Source organism: Triticum urartu, chromosome 7 (genome assembly GCF_003073215.2).
Source record: "Triticum urartu cultivar G1812 chromosome 7, Tu2.1, whole genome shotgun sequence".
Classification (NCBI taxonomy): domain Eukaryota; kingdom Viridiplantae; phylum Streptophyta; class Magnoliopsida; order Poales; family Poaceae; genus Triticum; species Triticum urartu.
In genome coordinates, this window is record NC_053028.1 from 119,067,972 (window position 1) to 119,089,005 (window position 21,034).

Sequence of the window (21,034 nt, forward strand, 5' to 3'; positions counted from 1 at the left end):
TGGCTGAGATCGCACGAGAGCACCTAAGCTAGTGGCTCGCTTCGTCACGTCATGCTGGACGATCAGGTTGATTTTGCCAAAGGATGTAGCTCGTGCAATGTCCCTATGTGCAAAGCCCAGCAGCCAGCAGCCACACCCCTTTTTTCTTTGGATTAGTTTGAATTGTTTATCACATTTGTCACGTGGTCGTTGCGGATGCTCAATGCATAGTGTATGGATGCCTTTCCTTACATACCTGCTGGGCCGGTGCGTAAGGGCAGGGCCGTGTCCAGAAATTCGGGGCCCCGGGACGAAAATCAAACTAGGGCTAAAATTTCAAAATATTTTATATGACAGAAGAACTAATATAAATAAATTGTATTCCCATTTTATTATCACCGAGCGGGAACAAATTTAATTTCCTACTATTCCTAACCTATCTTCATTAACAAATAAATTCATGACAAAGATTCCATGGACAAACTCAATCTGGTCCTAATTCCGTCCCTGCCAACCTAACTTAGCGCCAGCCGGAATACCAATATCTAGCCCCATGGACAAATAATAGTATTGACCTACTCTGCTACTCCTAACTTAGCATCGGGGAGATCAAACTTAATCGAATACTAGTAATAGAAGACAGAGACGAAATTAGTAGATGAGACAGTGATACTTAGTACACTAGTAGTGGAGGATTGGAGGTGGCGTCGAGGTTCTGGGATCGCCGATCGGCGAAAGGCAGCCAGCAGACCGCGCCGTCCTGGGCGATTGGCAGAAGCGAACCGGTGGCGTGTTGTGTTTAGGTTTAGCGATCGATGACGGAACATGCCTGATCGATACATGTACAAGGAGGCCTCATGGGCTGGCTTTGCTGCTGAGTGGGTCTCTGGCCTGTTTGGATTTCTAGGTTAGAGTTAGTTTTAATTAGTTGGGGCTTAAATAACTCAAAAATATTCAAACATGGTGGGTTAGTTTGGGTTAGTTGGATCTAACTCACCCAAAAAAACTAGCCCACACTAGAGGAGCTTATCTGGGTTAGTTCTTCCGGGCCTACTAAAAAAATAGTAAAAAAAGTTACCTCTCGCATTCAAATAGGGTCCAAAGTAGTCAAATGATTGAGAAAGAATATTTATTGTCAATCTAACTCAACCATCCAAACATCTTTTTGGTTAAAGTTAGTTTAGGATTAGTTTAGGGTTAAAATATAACTCTAACCTCTAACTTAGTTAGAGTATCCAAACAGGGCCTCTATACGGGCTTGGTTAGCATGTGGATTAATACGTACAATCAGTATACTAAACCTGGTAATCTGGGGGCCTCAAATTTTTGGGGGCCCTATGTGGTCGTCCACCACCTTGGCCCCCTCCATCGACGGGGCTGCATAAGGGTTCATTACTTCACCGAGATACAGGCAAAAATGAGAAGGCGGGAATGCTAGAACATGAGGCATTTTTTTTTCTTGAGAAAACATGGGCTGTTTGGAACAAGTGAAGAACAACTCAAGATATATCAGGAAAATTCTGAGTTGACAGAAACTTCACAAATGCCTTTTATAGAACCTGCATGCACTCTAAACTCCTTGAGTAATGAATGAGGCACGCCATTTGCCTCTGTTTCAAAAACAATTATAGAGCCTGTACAGTTAGATGCGAACTAATAGTATGTATGCACAGTTTTATTAATAATAATTCTTTCTTCTTGTGGGCTACAAATTAACATTATTTTCTTAAAATTTTACAGATATGTATGTATATGCAGAAAAAAAATCAGAACCTTTTTGTAACTTCTAAATGCGACATTCATAATTTATTTGAAAACAACAGGCTACATAGAGCCCAGGAGGCACGAAAACGTCACAGCTCCAGAAACCGCACCGTTCTACTTTTAATCATAGTACTGCATATTTACAAGTGCTCCCATACAGCCAGCATACAACATTTCTCATTCCTACTGTACTTCAATCTACAACTACGTACGTAACTGATCTCCGAGGTTTGAAGGTTTCAAATCTTCACATGACGCCACAAAGTTCACCTATGGATTGTTACACAAAAACTGCTGACACAATCACATAAGCTAGAGCACACCTATGGAGGAACTCTCTGATTGAGGAATGTCAGGTATTTTCTCCCTGGTTGATTGGCGTCTGAGCTTTGCGCGGTTCTTCTGCAGTTCCATGTTGGACACTCTCTCAGCCTCGAGCGCTCTCTCAAGCTGTCGAGTACACACGTGAACGAGATGATGATAAGGGAAATGCTTCTGTTAAAACCAACATCAGGTTCTATCATTCATGATTACCTTTGCTGCTCGAGTGCTCCATTCACCAAGGATAGCTCTTAGTCTCTCGTTTTCTTCGACGTACTGCATTTTATCATGTTCAGCATCAACAAATAATGCTTTGCTTCCTCTTACAAGGAGTCATGCATATTTTGCCAGAACCGGCTTGGAACTATTATCTGACTACTGCAAAATTTGCAGACAAACACACAAAACTGAACGGTAACATACTTGATTGTTTTTCCCACGGATGAGCTGGATCTCTGAGTCCTTCTCAGCAATCAAACCACGAGCAACACGAAGCTCCGAATGCACTTGATTCATCTAAATGATAGATGAGCAAAGTATTTAGTCCATGCTGGAGTATTAACAGAAAAGTATGATCTACATATCCTTAAGCTAACGAAGAATAACTTGAGTATTCTTGTTCGCCCAGCACTGTACTTATCCAAGTCGAAGTCTCGTTAACAGTGGCGGAGCTTGAAAGAAAAAGCTGGACGGGCCAAACTAAAAAAGTTGGACTGAAAATGCATGTTCAACACTCGCCGTAGAAACTGGAACAGTATTGAGTAAACGAAGTAGTCTGTCAACCAAATTGTAGATGGTCCTTTCTCCACAAGGCATCAACAAAAATCAATCTGCAAGTGCCCTTTTTTAACTAAAAAACAAGTAGACAGAGAACTTTTGCAGCACCTTCAAATCCTAAGCTGAACTTTTCAAGCATGGGATTGTGCTAAGATTACAAAAGATTCGTGAGGCTACTGATTAGCATCTGGGTAGTCAAATCATTATCCAACATTGGAGAAGTAAATCATGTAAGCTAATCTGAACCAACCTACAGCTAAGTCATGCAGGCTTCAAGTAAATAGAGAACACCTAAAGAATCTACAGACGGCAGCTCCCAGGATCCAATCGTAAGAGTAAAAGCAGCCCAAGATCGTATTTTTACACTGAACTTGGCGCCGGTGAAGGACAGGGACGCCATCTCCTCTCCTCTACCTCTGCTGCCGGCTTTGCCCTAGTCCCGCTTGCCCGTGTGCTCCCTGCTCCGCTTTGCTGGTACGGGCCGAACTGGGTCGAGACGGGGAGAGAGGATGGGGATGCGCTGCCTACTTAGGCTGAGCGTATGTGAGTCCTGCTCTGGACTGCAGGTGGGCTGGGCATGGAAGATGCATAGGTAATTATTTTCTCAAATTCCTAGGCGGGCCATGGCCCAGTTTGGCCCCTACAAAGCCTCCGCCCCTGCTCGTTAACATTTAGAGTATGAACAGAGGCACAAAGAGCAAATTATCCGCCAAGTATATATCCTACAGATTGGTCTGACACAAGTGGTGGAACACACTGACACTCAACAACCAACCTCACCATTCACTTAATTCAGAAATAACTGCTACTTTGCAGTTACGAAATAAAGTGATGTAGAAAAGGTAGTTCAAACACACCAAATATTTTTAGGTGTTGATACCACCTCTGCCGTATGCATAGTGCGCAATATCTGGTTGGCCGAGAGTAATTACCTCAGCAGACAGTGCACGAAGTTCTTGATCACGAGATGCCAAAAGATGAGTAAGATCAACCTGGAGAAATATGATAAGAAACATAAATACTAAATCATGATGCACCGATTCACCCAACATTAAGCAGGTTGATTTACAAATAATTAACATTGAGCAGTTTTTAGTCTGCTTAAGCATTCAACGGATGGGAGGGAAAGGTTTGGCGGTAGATTTAATTTGAACCTGAGGAGTGCTGGCAGCAACACTTCTATGGTACTTACTTAAGCTTTCTTGCAACCTAAGCACCTGATGTAGAAAAAAAAAATCACATTAATCAATCAACACAACACCACTATTCTAATTGCATAAATCAGAATTTGTTCGTGGCATGTAATGCATTGACTATTCTACTTTGTAAAATGTCAAAAGTTATTACAACACATGCCATTAACCACTTTCTGCAACGGTGTGCTGTGCCCAGCCAGTATCTAGAAAGAAAAAAGGAATGATCAATGATGCCAAATGAGTAACAGTCTTAATCACAACACATGTATATTGTAAGGACAAGAGTTGAAAATCTTTCTCTTTAATAATATTATCGTATCTACTACTCCCTCCATCCCAAAATAGACAGAGGGAGTACTTTACTATTCTGTGATAATAACATAATTGAGGAAAATAAACATGGCCAGTAAATGCAGTTGCTAATCAAGTACATGAAAAAAAAAGAACTATTCCAAGTACCTCTTCACTCAGATAATGAATATTCTCCCTCTGGTACTGGAGCAATGCCATTTGTTGGTCAGACAGACGAGAATCATAGTACCTGCAAATATATTATTGTATCAACCCAGAAAGGTCAAATGACAGGAATGTGAATTGATTTCACTGATGGCTACAAGCTTTCAAAATGGCATTGATTTCTATTTTTTGATATTCAAAGCATTACCACAAAGCTCCTCTTCTCTACGTAAAAGCAAACACACAATAATTGGAAGTAGTGGCACTCAGTGAAAGAACAGACAGTTGTACATGCAAAGATAGGAGTATACTCCTATGAAGCAATTTTTAGATGTTAAAATACATGTGCTTTTTACTAAAATGGAAAAGCATTTGCATATGCAGTTAGTATTTGCCAAGAAAAAAATACACAACCAATATAATTAGGTAAACCAGATCAAGTCCATGTGATACTATATTCTACCTTATTAAGTCCATGTGATTATTAATGAAGCAACAAATATATTGTACCTTATCTCTTCCAGCGAACTAGATGGTTGCAGTGCAGAATAAAGTGGCCGTAGAATGTCAGGCTGCTCATTCAAAGAGTTGTATTTATGGATGTGCCCTGCATATCAAAATTTAGAAAATACAGACATAATATTACAAAATGTCATCTAATTGCTTGCAGGAAATGATTGGGAGCTATCGACCCAACAAAAGTCAGAGAACCCTTAATAACTAATGAGACAACATGTGGAATCACCATGTAATTAATGATTAATGAACAAATATGCAGAATTACCATCTGGTAAGTAAGGCCTATTGCATGTTTCTTGATCTACTGTCTACTGTGATTCAAGGAAAAACAAAGTTAATTGTTGACAGGAATTAAAAATCTAGGAAGACGGTTAATGAACTTTCCAACGCTACATGGCCACAAACAGTTAAAGGAAGTCAAGCCCAAAAAGTTACCGAAAAATGACTAGTAATTTATGCTGGCTGAAACATACACAAAATAAAATAGATAAACCACACAACAGAATCCACCTATGTATAAGCTCATGAAACATCCGGCGGATATCACTTCAACAACTAGTGCAATCCTGCATAATTAGAAAGTGATAGCATTAAAAATCACATAGGAGTGTTTCATTTCTCTTTAGAACCAAAGCAGAACAGTCACAGTATCCCGCTAAATAAGAAACCAATTTAGCATATGCGTACTGAAATTTCATTAAAGGCAGAAAGATATAATACGTCAGTATGTATCATAAGGTCCAGAAATTTACTTGGCTTTGAGGTTGCTGAGGGCAATGCACTGAATTTAACAAAATAAGCAATACAAGTATTTTTTGTGTAGCTTGCCTACTTAATCATTTTTACTCCACCAGAGTGATGATAATAATCTAAAAGTAAAGTTCAATATGCACGTAAGACCAGGTGCACTAAAGAATTATAACCATATTTACTGTACCCTACACGCTCCTATAATAAACCTTGAACTTCTTGAATAACCCAAGAGCTTCACATGTCATGATATCAGCATAAGAGAATACTAAACCTCCACCTCAAAATGGCATAAACTATGCAAATGCATTCCATACATTTTTCATCCTAAAGATACCAATAATGCTTTTATTTACAGAATGCAGCTTATGGTCATCTTAACCTTTTATATTATTAGAAGGTTAACTTAAGGAAAGCTTATACTCAACTCAACAGAAGAACTGTACCTGAGCAAAACTGAAATTGATAATACCTCTACTTGAGGCTGCCAAACTAGAATTAAGAGCAATAGGGCAGTACCTGCAACCATATTTTTAACAAAATAATTCGTCACTATAATTGCATAAAGAGATCAAACATGTTGTTTTTACTCCAAATAATTAATGTAAAATTTAAAATAAAAAGAAATAACAATATTATACTCCCTCCACTCCAAAATAAGTGTCGTGGTTTTAGTTCTATTTAGGGGTACCAGCAACTAGCATGAACGTGTTACCAAATCAGCAGATGCAGAAACATAATAACAGCCAAACCAGTATAGATTCTACCACATAATGTCCAGGCCGAGGTAAAAACAACCCAGGTACCAACATATTCACTACAAAATGCAATGCAGATCAGAAGGATAGCAGTTTCTTAGTACAATAATTCTCCTTGAAGGTTTAAAGAAATAAATGGTAGGTGCTGGCATCAGAACATAGCAGATACTCCGTAGGACACATTGGTTAGCTAATACTTACCGCAAGCAATAGCGGCAAATGGAACTCGAGCAATGCGCTTCAATTTTTGGCTTAAATCATAGTAGCCCTGCATTTACAAGATGAAGCTTGGTAAATGGTATGATAACACTACCAATAAAAGATCCCAACTAACATAAAATTAGATCCAAGGAATTATAAAGCTCGAGCACTATATCAACAAGTAAACATTACAGAGCTAATATGTTAACATTTAGCCATGACTTAAAACAAAGGTTGATGAACAGACTTTAGTCACAGCAAACCGTAACAGTGAATGGTTCATGGCTACAAACTGATGGTTGATAGCCTTTTCATTTTGAAATTACACATCGTCGGCAATATTAATGTGTAGAGCCTCTATTTGCGCTGACAAAGAATTCATAAAGACCTTCTCTTTCTTTTATTTCGTGACGTACCTGTAGTCGCACTTTTGTGACCTGATGGACCCAATATTGTTGGAATATACCTGCAGCAAATTTCTGTTAGAGGTTACTCCATAGAAAATCTACCAGTATAGATAACCAGTAAATTAAACAAGAACCTGTAATAATTAGAAGCAGAACATTGCAGCTACATAGCAACGGAAGGATCATGTCTGGTATAAGAACAAATATCCATGGAGCTGCTATGACAACACCAGCATAACCTGCCTAGAGAAGAAGAAGAAGTTAATCACAGCTGCCAGAAACCGCAAGGGGGAAAGGAAAAACAACAGCACAATTAAAGGAGTGAAAGGGACTAGCAGACATAAAGTACATATATTCTCCTGGCTAAATATAAAGTAAGATGAAGTAAAAACATGTTTCAAAGGTCTCTCCAGCAAACTAAGAAAAGATAACATGGTCTACAACTATTAATAAAATAATGGAACCCTAGCAAATATTCACTTGCCAATAAGATACAGTACAGAGTGCCACCAACTATGCTTCGAGGCTGCCGCTGACCAGATAGAGGGGCTTCATGTACTACGTCAACAAATCTGGAGAAATGGTAGGAAAGGAGGAAATCAGATTGCAACAACAGATCAACATAAGAAGAAATGAATTAAATGCATATCATATAATACTTGGTGTTGCTATTTATGCTTATCCTTGTACTAGTGATGTTTGTATTCAGAAAACTAGGCACCTCTGATATAGTGGCATACTGGCATACGTAAAAAGCATAGAAAGCAAACACACAAAAAATGGAAAAACATAAATCCTGCTGCTGTGGCTTGACAAAGCAAAAGACTGTAATAAAAAAGTAAGACATGATTGGAAGAGTTTTTACGAAACATAAACACATTCAGGGAAAATATCGTGAGGCGTATGTTCATTGCAATTGCACTATGAAATGTACCAAGTATAAGGAAAACTAAGGTTAATGTCAATAAAAGAGAGAATACTAAACTACGATGGAAAATAAGACGCTGTATGAAAGATGACAGCACTGTCATTGCGTTCTAAAAGTGTTGTGCATGGAAAACAACAAATCACAGAAAAACCAGGACCACTGGAGAGCCCTGTGTGATCACTGCAATTATCAAACCTGAACGTTAAAAACAAAACTACGATATAGACTAAGATCTTTTTGTTCAGTAAATCACTACAAATTTGCTTCTCTTGATGAAATGTTAACACAAATGGCCACCAACAAAACATAATTTCAAAATTTATAACCAATATAGGTGAACTTATATGAAGATCATTTACAGTTTCTTTTCCTCAAATAGCTCCTTTACGCAGTATGTTGTTGTTCATGCAACAGCTCATTTTTTTAGTGATTGTGTGAGCGTGCTGTGGGGTATGCCTTATCTAAGTATTGTTCATAGAGCGTTCTTTTCTATCATCGATGCAAAGTAATTGTGTCTCTCAACAAAAGAAAGATACAGACTGAAAGTCTAAAACTGCCGCTATTTATTTACTTATTAGATTTAGACAAGATACCATCATATATTCATGTACTTACATCAAACCAAATCGTATATCATGCATCATCACAATAATCACACAGACTATCAAGGTGGTTGACTACCTTAAACTCAGAATTGCTACATGGACATGCAACTGGTGCCTCCCTCACACTAATGGGTCATGAAATAGCCAAACAAATCAAACTCTGCACCGAGGGGGCAACTAACTCACAATGCCACACCGATCTTATGGCAGTCCTGATTCTCCACCATCAGCTGTATCAAGTTCTAAACTATAGGACTGAAGCTGAGGTGAAAGGCAATTAATGAAGAAAGAGACGAAAGCTGCACCTACATATAGATACAGTGTCTTGTCCCAAGCTCCAACAATTTGTGATTTGCACACAACCAATCAAAATATACAGTAGAACAATAATAATAATAATAATAATAATAATAATCTATATGCATTTAATTTCTAATCACACTACATAGCTGCATGAAAAGGCAGCACATGAGCTTGTATTGTATCTAAACGATGATATACACCATTTGACACACGGACTGCCCTCAGTTCCGTCCCAATCACACTGACCGAATTCACAGAGAGCTTCGCAAACCATATGCAAAACATGGAGCAGAGCAGAGGCAGGTTGCTGTCCACGAATTCAGCAAACTATGATACGATTCCACCCTAGAAGAGGGGCTACAAGATCAGATCAGGGATCTGGCATGTCCTACAAGTACCATGGCGCGATTACGGGGGCGGATCTCTGAGGTCAGATCGAATCCCCCCGCCACAAGCATGATTAGAGCGAGCGTCTAGCTATGGTTGAGCCAGCAGGGTTGCAGCGACTCACAGCGCTTCCCCTGCAGCGTCGTGTGCAGCCGCGGACGACGCCGCCGCGCCGCGCCGCTCGTGCGCCATCTCCTCCGCCGCCTGCGCCCGCCGACGCCGCGGCTGGAGCCGTCAGCGTGGCGCCCCCTCCCAGCACTCCGGAGTCGGATCGGGTAGACGATCGGCCGACGAGCAGCCGCCTAGACCACGCTAGACTAGTGCGGACTCTAGTGGGGGTAGCGGCGCGGCGGCGCCGAGGAAGACAACCCAAAACGGCGAGAGGCGTGGTGGGCCCTCTCCACCGCGGAACCGTTCCCCCGTTGGCCCTTGCCAACCGTTTGATCGCAATCCAACGGCTAGGAGACGGTCTGCTGAGGCACCTGGCTGGCCATAACTGGCTCGCGTGCGGCCACTTTTTCAGCCGGTTCCTTTCCTAACTCCTCTCGCCGCCGCCGCCGTCGCCGTCACCGCCGACCTCCTCGGCTCCTCCCTTCGCTGCCGCGCCTCCCTCTCCGTCCTCCTCCTAGGCAGGTGCTGCTATCTGGCACCACTCTCGCCGATTGGACCCACTTCTAGCGACCCGCCCAGCTCGACAAGTAGGGTACGTGTCTCTCTGCTCTGCCACACTTCTCATCCCGGTTTGATTGTTCCAGCCTACAGAGTAGAAGCGGCAGATCAAAATAAACTCCATGGCTAGGTCTGGTTGCCTGTCTGCCTGATGGATTCATGGATGCTTTTAGCCACTAAATTGGCTCTGTTTATTGGGGAAAAGTTTTCACCCAAAATAGTGAGTTGCTCTAACAGAGGCCTCCAGTGGCTTACTGGTTAGGTTCTGGTGGAGTGATCTCCTGCACTGAGCCGTGTGGATCCGACCAAGAAATAATCAATTAACAGAGGGTTGTGTGCCACTGGCCACATCTAGGAGTGGTTGCCGTCATTTTTGTTGCCTTGTGTTCGGTACTTTGTTACAGAGCAGCAGTCCAATATTTAGGATGAGCGACATATGGTTTGCATAAGTAATGCCAAATATAAGTGGCCAAGAGTGACTTTATGCACAGCGATGATTGTGTATAAAATGCTAATGTATCGCGTACGCGTAGGCTAATTCAACCCTGAAGAAAGAGTGTTGGCGTACAGGACTGTGAATGTCAACTTTTCTGTTTTGAAACATTGATAGCTCATTTGCGTGCGCAATTTATAATCAGAGCTATGAATCAAGAAATCTAAGGGAAAATCATGATGAAAAATGAAAAGCTGTAGGTACAATGTGGTAAGATAGTTTGTCTATATACTGTTACTGCAGCTGAAGCAAAATTATGGCCTCATTTGTTTAGCATTTCAAATCTTGAAAGCATGGAAATAAAGGAAACTGCAAGTTCATCACCCTTCTTGCTAACTATTTAGTTTAATTTTGCTACGTTCTAATGCACTGCCAGTTTACAGTAGAGTAGAGTCTTGACACTTTCCCTCTTTTCTGCTGAGCCATCCAAAGTTTATTATCCATTGCTTGCTCAAGCTGAGTCATGGAATGCTTGCAGCAATGAGCACAGCCGTGGATGCTTCAGTGCCTGTCGCCGAGCAGGAGGTATGTTTTTCACGTTAGGGTACAACTTGCAGTTGTTACTGGATTCCTGGATTACTTTCGAGTCTTCATCTATGTATCCCATTGCTTTGTAGTTTAAAACTGTACATGACACTTATGTTATGCATGCTCTTTAATATGTAAGGCAGGTACCCTCAATCTCAATGTTATATTAAATTTTGATTCCATTTTCAGTGTTACCAGTGAAGTTAATCCTGGATTAAATCCTCACATTCTTACTTTGATCGATTGAATTGCTCGTATTTGCAGGATGGTGCTGCGAATATCTTGGCTGGGAAGAAAGTTGCAGTTGCATTTGTTCTAGGTAACTTCTGTATTCCGTAACGATGGCTCCAACTTCTTCATAGTGGAAAATGAGCTTGTTGTCAGTACCTATGCTGCTGCCAATTCATGGCTTCTCATTTTATGCAAAACCACAGGTGGTCCTGGAAGTGGAAAAGGTACACAATGTAGCAATATTGTGGAGCATTTCGGATTTACACATCTTAGTGCTGGAGAGCTGTTGCGCTCAGAAATCAAGTCTGGTTCTGAGAATGGGTAACAAACCTGCTCGACTCCAGAGGTTATATTCCTTATTTTATTAATAACGCTTAATTGGCTTTTTTCTCCCCTACAGAACCATGATTGACAGCATTATAAAGGAAGGGAAAATTGTTCCATCTGAGATAACCGTAAAGCTCTTACAAGAAGCAATGGTAAAAAGTGAAAATGACAAATTCCTCATTGATGGATTTCCAAGGAATCAAGAAAACCGTCTGTCATTTGAGAATGTTGTAAGCCCACTTTGTTTTCGGACTTCTATAAAATAATAGAGTTCCTAACTTCAAAATTAGTTGGTACTTTGACCTTTTCCTTTTGTGTTTTAAAAGCAAGCTAACGACCTTTAGTTATTATACATTACTGCAGATAAAAATATCTCCTGAGTTTGTGCTATTCTTCGACTGTTCTGAGGAAGAGATGGTAAGGCGTCTTCTGGGTCGCAATCAGGTTAGATTTAATCTCTTATGTTTATTTGCTGGATTGTATGTGACATGATCTCTTCATTGTTTCTAACATTGTTTTCTTTTGTTGATCAACTGCAGGGAAGAGCTGACGATAACATTGAGACTATCAGGAAAAGATTCAGAGTTTTTGAAGAATCAAGTTTGCCTGTAGTTCAGTACTATGACTCTAAGGGCAAGGTTAAGAAGGTATATCCATTTTTTTTATGTAAAAGGATATGACACGCTTCTGCACAACAACTTAGTCTTCACAGTGTCACATAAATACTTGTTGTGATTTAAGATAGCCACGCGTCACCAGGAAATGATTCAGTATTTTTGTACAATCCAGCTACATATAGTTGAGTACTATCTACTATGATTCAAATGCTAGGTTAAGAAGGGGTATGATTTTGAGTGCAAAAGCATATGTCATTCTTCTGTAGAACAGTTCATTGTTACCAGCCTTATGTATCGACTTTTCATAAATTATTAAGAGCCATGCTGTAGAATTTTTTAGTATGTCTAGCAAATGCTCCTGTAGTTCAGGGTCTATGTTATGACCGGCCAGGTCTATGGCCGCAGGAGGCCCAACAGGCAGGCTTAGGCCCGCAAGTTATCTTAGTTTTATTTTCAGATTATGGTTATATATACGAGCTGTAAGACTATTTTGAGAATTAAGCAATAAGACTATTTCTATTGCCCGGCTCCCAGAGGAGCCAGAAACCCTAAACCCTAGCCGCCTCCTTCTCTCGCCGCCGCCGCACCGCGCCAGGACGGCGCCTCGCCGCCGGCCGCCGTGCTCAGGCCCTCGCCCTTCCCCCTCCTTTCCCTACTGTCTCCGGCCAAGACCGGGCAGAACCCTAGCCGCTAACACCTTGGTATCAGATACCCAGATTTCGACCATGTCTTCCCCGCCAATCCCACCATCGCCGCCGCCGCCCCCCCACGCCTCCCCCACCGCCGCTGCCATCGATTCCTCCACCACCGCCGCCGCGTCGCCGGGTACTACGGCCTCCCTATCAGCGCCGCTCTCCTCCGCCCCCGGCACCACGCCGGGCCAGGGCCAGCCGCACCTTCCCATCCAACAACCATCACCGCCGCCTTCCCCAGCGCCGCCGCAATCCACGGGCCGCCGTCGGCTCCCACGGAGGCCCGACCGCCGTCAGGGGTCCAGTGGCAGCCCGAGGCGTCGGGCGTCACAGGGCACTACGCCGGGCCTTCCACCCTAGACCGGGCGCTGTCATCAGCCCTCCGTACCACCGAGGCAGTGGGCCCGGGCACGCCACACCGGCAACCGCCCTGGTTCGCAAAAATCGACTTCCCCACGTACGACGGTTCGGACGACCCGCTTAACTGGCTGAACCAATGTGACCAGTTCTTCCGTGGACAGCGCACGCCCGCGTCCGAGCGCACGTGGCTGGCTTCCTACCATCTCCGCGGGGCCGCCCAGACATGGTACTACGCCCTCGAGCAGGACGAGGGCGGCATGCCACCGTGGGATCGCTTCCGCGAGCTATGTCTTCTTCGGTTCGGACCACCGGTACGCGGGAGCCGCTTGGCCGAGTTGGGCCGCCTACCGTTCACCTCCACGGTGCAGGATTTCGCCGACCGCTTCCAGGCTCTAGCGTGCCACGCACCGGGTGTGACAGCCTTACAGCGGGCGGAGCTCTTCGTCGGCGGCCTTCCCGACCACATCCGCGTGGACGTCGAGATGAAGGGACCACAAGACCTTCAGACGGCCATGTACTATGCGCGGGCGTTCGAGCAGCGTGCCCAGGCTTTGACGTCGACGCGGCCATCCGCGCCACGTGGGGGCCGTCCGCCTCCCCGGCCGCTACCCCGGCCCTGACGCGGCCGTTCCGGCGCCTCACTCAGGCGGAGCAGCTGGAACGTAGGCGCTTGGGCCTGTGCTTCAACTGCGATGCGCCCTATGCGCCGGGCCGGTGTTTGCCCGCGCCTCTTCTACCTAGAGATGACGGACGAGACCGAGGACACCCTGGAGGCTGACCTTGACGCCCCGACTCTTGCGGAGCCCGCAGCGGCACCTGCACCGGCCCCGGCTACCGCCCTAGTGGTGTCCCTTCACGCGCTGGCCGGCATCCGTGATGAACGGACGATGCTTTTACCGGTCATGATCCATGGCGAGCGCCTGGTGGCCCTCCTGGACACCAGGTTCCACGCATAATTTCCTGCGGAGGCCACCATGCGGCGTCTTGCGCTCCAACCGGCCGGAGGGGAGCAGTTGCAGGTCACTGTCGCTAATGGCGACCGTCTACGCTGCCACGGGCTCACCCGCGATGTGCCCATCACTATCGGCGACGAGCACTTCACCATCACCTGCGCCGGCATCGATTTGGGCTGCTTCGACTTCATCCTTAGCGTCAACTTCTTGCGCACGTTGGGTCCTATCCTTTGGGACTTTAATGCACTGACGATGACCTTCTGGCGTTTGGGTCGTCGCATTCGGTGGGAGGGCATTAGGGGGGCCGCACACGCGCCCCCTCTTCAGCTGGCCGTGGCGACCACGGAGGCCGAGCATCCGCTCTTGGACGGGCTCCTGCAGCAGCACCGGGATCTCTTTGAGGAGCCACAGGGTCTGCCACCGGCCCGGATCTACGACCACCGTATTCACCTCCTTCCGGGATCAGCCCTTGTGGCCGTGCGGCCTTACCGGTATCCACAGCTGCAGAAGGACGAGTTGGAGCGGCAGTGTGCACTCATGCTTGCCGCCGGCATCATCCGCATCTCCACGTCCCCATTTACAGCACCGGTCCTCCTTGTTCGTAAGTCGGATGGCACATGGCATTTCTGCATCGACTACCGCGCCCTTAATGCTCTCACATTGAAGGACAAGTTTCCTATTCCGGTTGTCGATGAGCTTCTCGACGAGCTACACGGGGCGCGCTTCTTCACCAAGCTGGACCTCCGGTCGGGGTATCATCAGGTGCGCATGCATCCAGACAACATCGCCAAGACGGCGTTTCAGACTCATCACGGCCACTTCGAGTTCTTGGTGATGCCCTTTGGCCTCTCCATCGCCCCGGCGACATTTCAGGCCTTGATGAACAATGTCCTCCGGCCCTACTTACGTCGGTTTGTGCTCGTTTTCTTTGATGACATTCTTATCTACAACGCCTCTTGGGTAGAGCACCTCCAGCATGTGGCCATCGTCTTCAACGAGCTTCGGGCGCATCATCTTCATCTTAAGCGCTCGAAGTGCTCGTTCGGGACACCTTCGGTCGCTTACCTTGGCCACGTCATCTCGGCCAAGGGAGTGGCCATGGACGCCGACAAGGTGGCGGCCGTCGTCGCCTGGCCGATCCCGCAGTCTCCGCGGGCTCTTCGCGGGTTCCTTGGCCTCGCGGGGTACTACCGGAAGTTCATCCGGGAATTTGGCCTCATCGCGGCCCCGCTCACGCGTCTCCTCCATCGCGACGCCTTCTCTTGGGATGCGGAGGCCACTTCAGCATTCGAGGCCCTCAAGGGGGCCCTCATGACGGGACCCGTACTGCAGATGCCGGATTTCGACCTTCCCTTCACCGTCGACTGCGACGCTTCCGATGCGGGGTTCGGTGCGGTCCTACACCAGGGCGAGGGACCCCTCGCTTTCTTTAGCCGCCCCTTTGCCGCACACCATCTCAAGTTGGTGGCGTATGAGCATGAGCTCATTGGGTTGGTGCAGGCAGTACGCCATTGGCGGCCCTATCTTTGGGGTCGCTATTTCCGGATCCGCACGGACCATTACAGCCTCAAGTTCATGCTGGATCAGAGGCTCTCGACGGTTCCCCAACACCAATGGATCAGTAAACTCTTTGGCTTTGATTTCACCGTCGAGTACCGGGCGGGGCGCCCCCACACCGCCGTCGCCGACGCCCTGTCTCGGCGTGACGCCGATGTGGACGACGGTGCGGCGGAGGGGGCGGCCTTCTGCATCATCACCAGGCCCTCCTTCGCCCTCTACGCCGACATTCGCCGGGCGACCGCTGCCGTGGCCGACTCCCTCCTCCTACAGCAGCAGCTGGCGACGGGAGAGCTGGAGGAGCCGTGGCGCCTCGCCGATGGCCTGCTTCTCCATGGGCGCCGGGTCTTCGTTCCGGCGCACGACGATCTTCGCCAGCAGGTGCTGCGCCTCGCTCACTCGGCAGGCCATGAGGGAGTGCAGAAGACGCTCCATCGTCTCCGCGCCGACTTCTACATTCCCGGTGATCGTGCCCTGGTCCGTGACTGGGTACGGTCGTGTGTGACGTGCCAGCGCAACAAGACGGAGACTCTACGGCCGGCTGGCATGCTTCAGCCCTTGGAGGTCCCATCTCAGGTTTGGGCGGACATCTCCATGGGCTTCATCGAGGGCCTCCCCAAGGTGGGCGACAAGTCCGTCATTCTCACGGTGGTCGACCGCTTCTCCAAGTATGCTCATTTCATCGCGCTTGGCCATCCATATTCAGCGGCATCTGTCGCACGGGCCTTCTTCGATGGCATTGTCCGTCTCCACGGGTTCCCTTCTTCGATCGTCAGTGATCGGGACCCCGTGTTCACGGGACACGTGTGGCGTGACCTTTTCCGGCTGGCGGGCATGAAGTTACGCCTGAGCACCGCCTTCCACCCTCAGACGGACAGCCAGTCTGAGATCGTTAACAAGGTGATTGCCATGTATTTGCGTTGTGTTACAGGTGATCGCCCTCGCGCATGGGTGGACTGGCTTTCGTGGGCGGAGTACTGCTACAACACCTCTTATCACTCCGCCCTTCGTGCTACGCCCTTTGAGGTGGTGTATGGCCGGCCACCCCCGCCGATCCTTCCTGTTGATCCGGCCTCGGCACGGACCGAGGTAGCCGGGGCTCTTCTGAGGAGCCGTGATGAGATGCTCGCGGAGGTCCAGCAACGACTCCTGCAGGCCCAGGAGTTGGCCAAAGTTACTATGATGGCCACCATCGCGAGGCGGAGTACGCGGTGGGTGATTGGGTCTGGCTGCGTCTACTTCACCGCTCTACGCAGTCCTTGGACCCACGCGCGAGGAAGAAGCTCGGTCCTCGCTATGCCGGTCCCTTTGCGATCCTGGAACGCATTGGGAAAGTGGCTTACCGTCTGCAGCTTCCGGCAGGCGCGCGGATCCATGATGTCTTCCATGTCGGGCTGCTCAAGCCATTCCGCGGCGAGCCACCTGCGGCACTGCCGGCCCTTCCACCGATCACGGACTCCTTCCTGAGCCAGAGAAGGCGTTGAAGGCTCAGCTGCGCCGAGGCTCCTGGTACGTGTTGATCCGGTGGACTGGACTACCAGTGGACTGGACTACCAGAGGAGGACGCTACTTGGGAGCAGCGTGAGGAGTTCCGCCAGCACTACCCCGACTTTCAGCTCGAGGACGAGCTGTTTGCGCAGGCGGGGAGAGATGTTATGACCGGCCAGGTCTATGGCCGCAGGAGGCCCAACAGGCAGGCTTAGGCCCGCAAGTTATCTTAGTTTTATTTCCAGATTATGGTTATATATACGAGCTGTAAGACTATTTTGAGAATTAAGCAATAAGACTATTTCTATTGCCTGGCTCCTAGAGGAGCCGGAAACCCTAAACCCTAGCCGCCTCCTTCTCTCGCCGCCGCCGCACCGCGCCAGGACGGCGCCTCGCCGCCGGCCGCCACGCTCAGGCCCTCGCCCTTCCCCCTCCTTTCCCTACTGTCTCCGGCCAAGACCGGGCAGAACCCTAGCCGCTAACAGTCTAATTGAGTGCAGGTGATACCTGGAATATCAATAATAAGCACACATGAACTCGAGCATGGTGAAAAGAAGTAGTTTATAGAATACACTGATCTCAGTGAACCAGTGCCACACAACAGGGCATACTCTCAGCAGGGACATTGGGAATTTGGAATGAATATCTCATCCTTCAGTAGAGGCTGTAGAGAATATATAGTAGCGAACAAATAGGTGCATTTGTACAATCCGATATATCAAGTTTTCTAGTGTGCCGAGACTTTATTTTTGTGTATGCCCTTCCATTAGCGCTTGGCTGATATGCTTTCTTGATGTACGGACTTTGATCACCTGTTGTCCAATCCACTGTTTAACCAGATTAATGCTGCAAAACCAATCCTTGAGGTGTTTGAAGATGTGAAAACCATTTTTCAGTCCTATGGCCCAAAGGTAATGTCATTTCATACCCAATTGACTAAGTTTTGACAATTTCTTAAGTTCACAGATGTAACATACTCCCTCCATTTCAGTATACAAGGCCACTTTATATTTTTGGCGCACATTTCAAAGAACTTTCTGATGATATATTTTTGATGACATATAACCCATATTTTGTTGACCAAAATTATAAGTCAAAGTTTGACAGGAAAAACGAAGTGGCCTTGTGTACAGAAATAGAGTAATATTATTTTGTATTTGGTATATGAAATGTGAATACCAATTTTACGACATACCGTCTTTTTGCAAATGGTAACAATATGTTCTTCTCATTCAGGCCGCATAGATGCGCTCATGCAAAAATATGTGATTCATTAAAACGGTATGAGCTCTTTTAACTGTTTTTTTTTCTGTTCCATCAACTGAACATTGAAAGTGAGAACTTAAAAGTCATAATTTCCATCTGCCACTCACTTAGGGTTGTAATCATGAAGCAAGATGGAAACCTACTTGCCAGACTTGCTCGATGAAATACACTGTTACTACTGCTGTTGTCATGCGTGGCCTCATGGCATCCATTACGTGTGTTTTCAGGTGACCCCAGAAGTACCGAAGGAAAAGGCTGGAGCTCACGGCGCGCTACCCTGCCAGCATGCCACTAGATAGTCGTTCATCATCTGATTTATAAGTATTTCTGATCTTTATTAGTGAGTAGAGGGGAACTGGAGCACATATCAGTTCACCTGTGTGCCCACCTCGCTGCCGCAACGAACCATCCCATTCGTTACTATCGTCAAGTTATGTAGTCTTTGTTATGGACATGGTTAATGATATCTTGTCAGGAAAAAAGATTGCAATTAATCATTCGGCCACATCACTTGTCGTTTGTGATTCAGTAGCAATTTTCTTTTTGGCCTCCGGGAAAAGATAGAGAAAAGGCTTAGGCCATATGCATTATGTCTTTTGTTCAAACGGTTGATATCACAGTAGCGGGCATTTCAGAAAGTTGGTTATCTGTCCACAAGGTGACTAGACTTGCATTATATACCCTAAGGTTGTCTGTCAGTTGATAAAATGCCCAAAAACGGAGTCTATAATAGGGGTATGATGTGTCATTGCGTTGAGTCGATTGACTCTTTTGCCTTAATTTCTATGTATTTCCTTTTGAAATGGATTGACGAATGCAAAAATGTTTACGACTTATAGATTAAAATTACAATTTGAATCACAACGTTGCAACATGCAAAGAATGTGGGTGGTGTCGCTGGGACAGCAGCAATAACATTGCTCACGGCTGAGGCTGAGTATTATTTTGCATTTGCGCCAAAATACTTATTGAGTGTTTAATCAATTGAGAACCAGAAGTCCAGATACATAATCACAGCCTAGTCAACTTGTGGATAAATAAACTCCAATTTTTCGCATAGATTTTTGGGGGCAATTGCAACCGTGCTTATCTCTTCAGTTATCATGAATTCAGACGAGTGGTGAACCTTAGAGCCAAAAAAGGGAAGAACCTTAGGATGTGTTTGGTAGCCTGCATGATCCTGTCATAGTGTTCCCCCCGAGACATGTTAAGTACAGACATGCTGTGTACATACAACTGCAGTTGTTTGGTAGCCTGCATGTGTACGGACATGCTGAGTTGAGACTTTGTTTGGTAGCATGTATCTGTCAGGACATGCTGGGCTTAGACTTTGTTTGATAGGCTGTATCTGAGATGGTGAGGATACCATAGTTACAAATACATGATAAAAATTCGTGTGCACAATTCAAAGGGTTCTTGGCGGCATACATCATTTGACCAACATTTCGACAATATGTAAATATGAAGAAAAAATACCACTTAAAATATTTAGACATATATATTTGTCAGCAATTATTAATTTATTTTTTAATAATAAATACATAATGTTGCTCATTCTTAAAAAAATATGTGAATCAACACGACATCTTCTCGCAAACAGAAAGAATGAACATGTGAAAATTGGTAGGTGTATTTTATATAGAGGCAAAATTGCATAGCATGCGTGCTTGATTTTTTGTGACACAGATACAAATACACTTAAAGAAATCTTGTGGCATGGAACGACAACAGACATGTTGAACCATTTAAGCACCATGTTATTAAGAAAAGTAACTTGGTTGAACCAATAAATCTTTAGATCCATATTACATATAGTCTCATTCCAAATTCAACTTATTAAAGGGATAATTCTCAAAATGCACCAACTAACATCAACTCAAACAAGATCAGGATTCTTCTCCAAGATACGCTTGAACGATGCTTTGCGGACTTCCTCATCCATCTTCACAAAATTAAGGTCTTTTCCCTTATGTTCAGTCAGATAATCTAAAACAGCCAACCGCTCAGCGAGATCATACTCAACAAGGTCCATTACAGCCTTGTACAAATCAGGGTGTGTTTCGGTATGACATGTGTTGTTGATAGCACTTGCAATCTCACGCACAGCATCAGACATGTTGTTAACCTGGATTGAGTCTTCTTTAGTCATAACAGATGTCCTCTTCCTCTTCTTAGTTGTACTAGGAGAAGGATCATTAGTTTCACTAGCACCAACAAATACGAACTCAGCCCCAACAGGACCATTCACAAATCCCTCGCCACTTGTTCCTTGCCCCTCCACAACAATGGGTTTTCCTTTGCCCTCCACATCAACAGGTTTTCCCAATGGCACACCAGAGCCCATTGAAAACCTCCTAGTGGCGAGCTTATCAGCGAAGCAAAGTTCCATATAATTGTAGTGCTCAAGCGGCGTGTTCAGTAATTCAGCATCCGTTGGATGGTCCTACAGAATAAAACAACATTTCAACATTTAAGCAACAGAAGTAACTAATTTCAGCACAA

The 21,034-nt window shown here is 45.7% G+C and overlaps 2 protein-coding genes across 7 annotated transcripts; one reads left to right on the forward strand and one right to left on the reverse strand.

Moving 5' to 3' along the window:
* Positions 1-1,839: 1,839 nt before the first annotated feature.
* LOC125524386 (protein FIP1-like) lies at positions 1,840-9,961 on the reverse strand. Of its 3 annotated transcripts, none has more exons than XM_048689440.1 (14): positions 9,834-9,961; positions 7,613-7,700; positions 7,263-7,371; positions 7,138-7,187; positions 6,722-6,788; positions 6,209-6,281; positions 5,523-5,578; positions 5,004-5,100; positions 4,497-4,578; positions 3,996-4,058; positions 3,774-3,833; positions 2,488-2,580; positions 2,278-2,340; positions 1,840-2,193 (listed from the first exon to the last, which is right to left on the reverse strand). In XM_048689440.1, exons 3-14 carry the CDS (start codon positions 7,312-7,314, stop codon positions 2,056-2,058), a joined length of 894 nt encoding a protein of 297 aa, XP_048545397.1. In that variant the 5' UTR covers positions 7,315-7,371; positions 7,613-7,700; positions 9,834-9,961; the 3' UTR covers positions 1,840-2,055. The 3 variants fall into 3 exon arrangements, with proteins under 3 accessions (XP_048545397.1, XP_048545398.1, XP_048545396.1); XM_048689441.1 differs by lacking the exon at positions 9,834-9,961 and adding an exon at positions 9,476-9,777 and having other exon boundaries at positions 7,263-7,367; XM_048689439.1 differs by lacking the exon at positions 9,834-9,961 and adding an exon at positions 9,476-9,776.
* LOC125524387 (UMP-CMP kinase 4-like) lies at positions 9,884-19,042 on the forward strand. Of its 4 annotated transcripts, XM_048689445.1 has the most exons (10): positions 9,888-10,054; positions 10,946-11,038; positions 11,306-11,360; positions 11,476-11,593; positions 11,673-11,829; positions 11,963-12,043; positions 12,139-12,246; positions 18,106-18,177; positions 18,503-18,547; positions 18,760-19,042. In XM_048689445.1, the coding sequence occupies exons 2-9, from the start codon at positions 10,982-10,984 to the stop codon at positions 18,509-18,511; spliced, it is 657 nt and encodes a 218-aa protein (XP_048545402.1). In that variant the 5' UTR covers positions 9,888-10,054; positions 10,946-10,981; the 3' UTR covers positions 18,512-18,547; positions 18,760-19,042. The 4 variants fall into 4 exon arrangements, with proteins under 4 accessions (XP_048545401.1, XP_048545402.1, XP_048545399.1 ...); XM_048689444.1 differs by lacking the exon at positions 18,503-18,547 and having other exon boundaries at positions 9,884-10,054; positions 10,992-11,038; XM_048689442.1 differs by lacking the exon at positions 18,503-18,547.
* Positions 19,043-21,034: the final 1,992 nt, after the last annotated feature.

Bases quoted from the DNA above. Each gene is read 5' to 3' on its own strand.
- LOC125524386 (XM_048689439.1), bottom strand. From the start codon at position 9,543: ATGGCGCACGAGCGGCGCGGCGCGGCGGCGTCGTCCGCGGCTGCACAC. The intron at 6,789-7,137 runs GTACGTCACGAA...TTGTAAATGCAG, and splicing joins TCACAAAAGTGCGACTACAG to GGCTACTATGATTTAAGCCA. The intron at 3,834-3,995 runs GTTCAAATTAAA...ATATTTCTCCAG, and splicing joins TTGCTGCCAGCACTCCTCAG to GTTGATCTTACTCATCTTTT.
- LOC125524387 (XM_048689442.1), top strand. From the start codon at position 10,982: ATGCTTGCAGCAATGAGCACAGCCGTGGATGCTTCAGTGCCTGTCGCC. The intron at 11,361-11,475 runs GTAACTTCTGTA...GCAAAACCACAG, and splicing joins TGCAGTTGCATTTGTTCTAG to GTGGTCCTGGAAGTGGAAAA. The intron at 11,594-11,672 runs GTAACAAACCTG...TCTCCCCTACAG, and splicing joins AAGTCTGGTTCTGAGAATGG to AACCATGATTGACAGCATTA.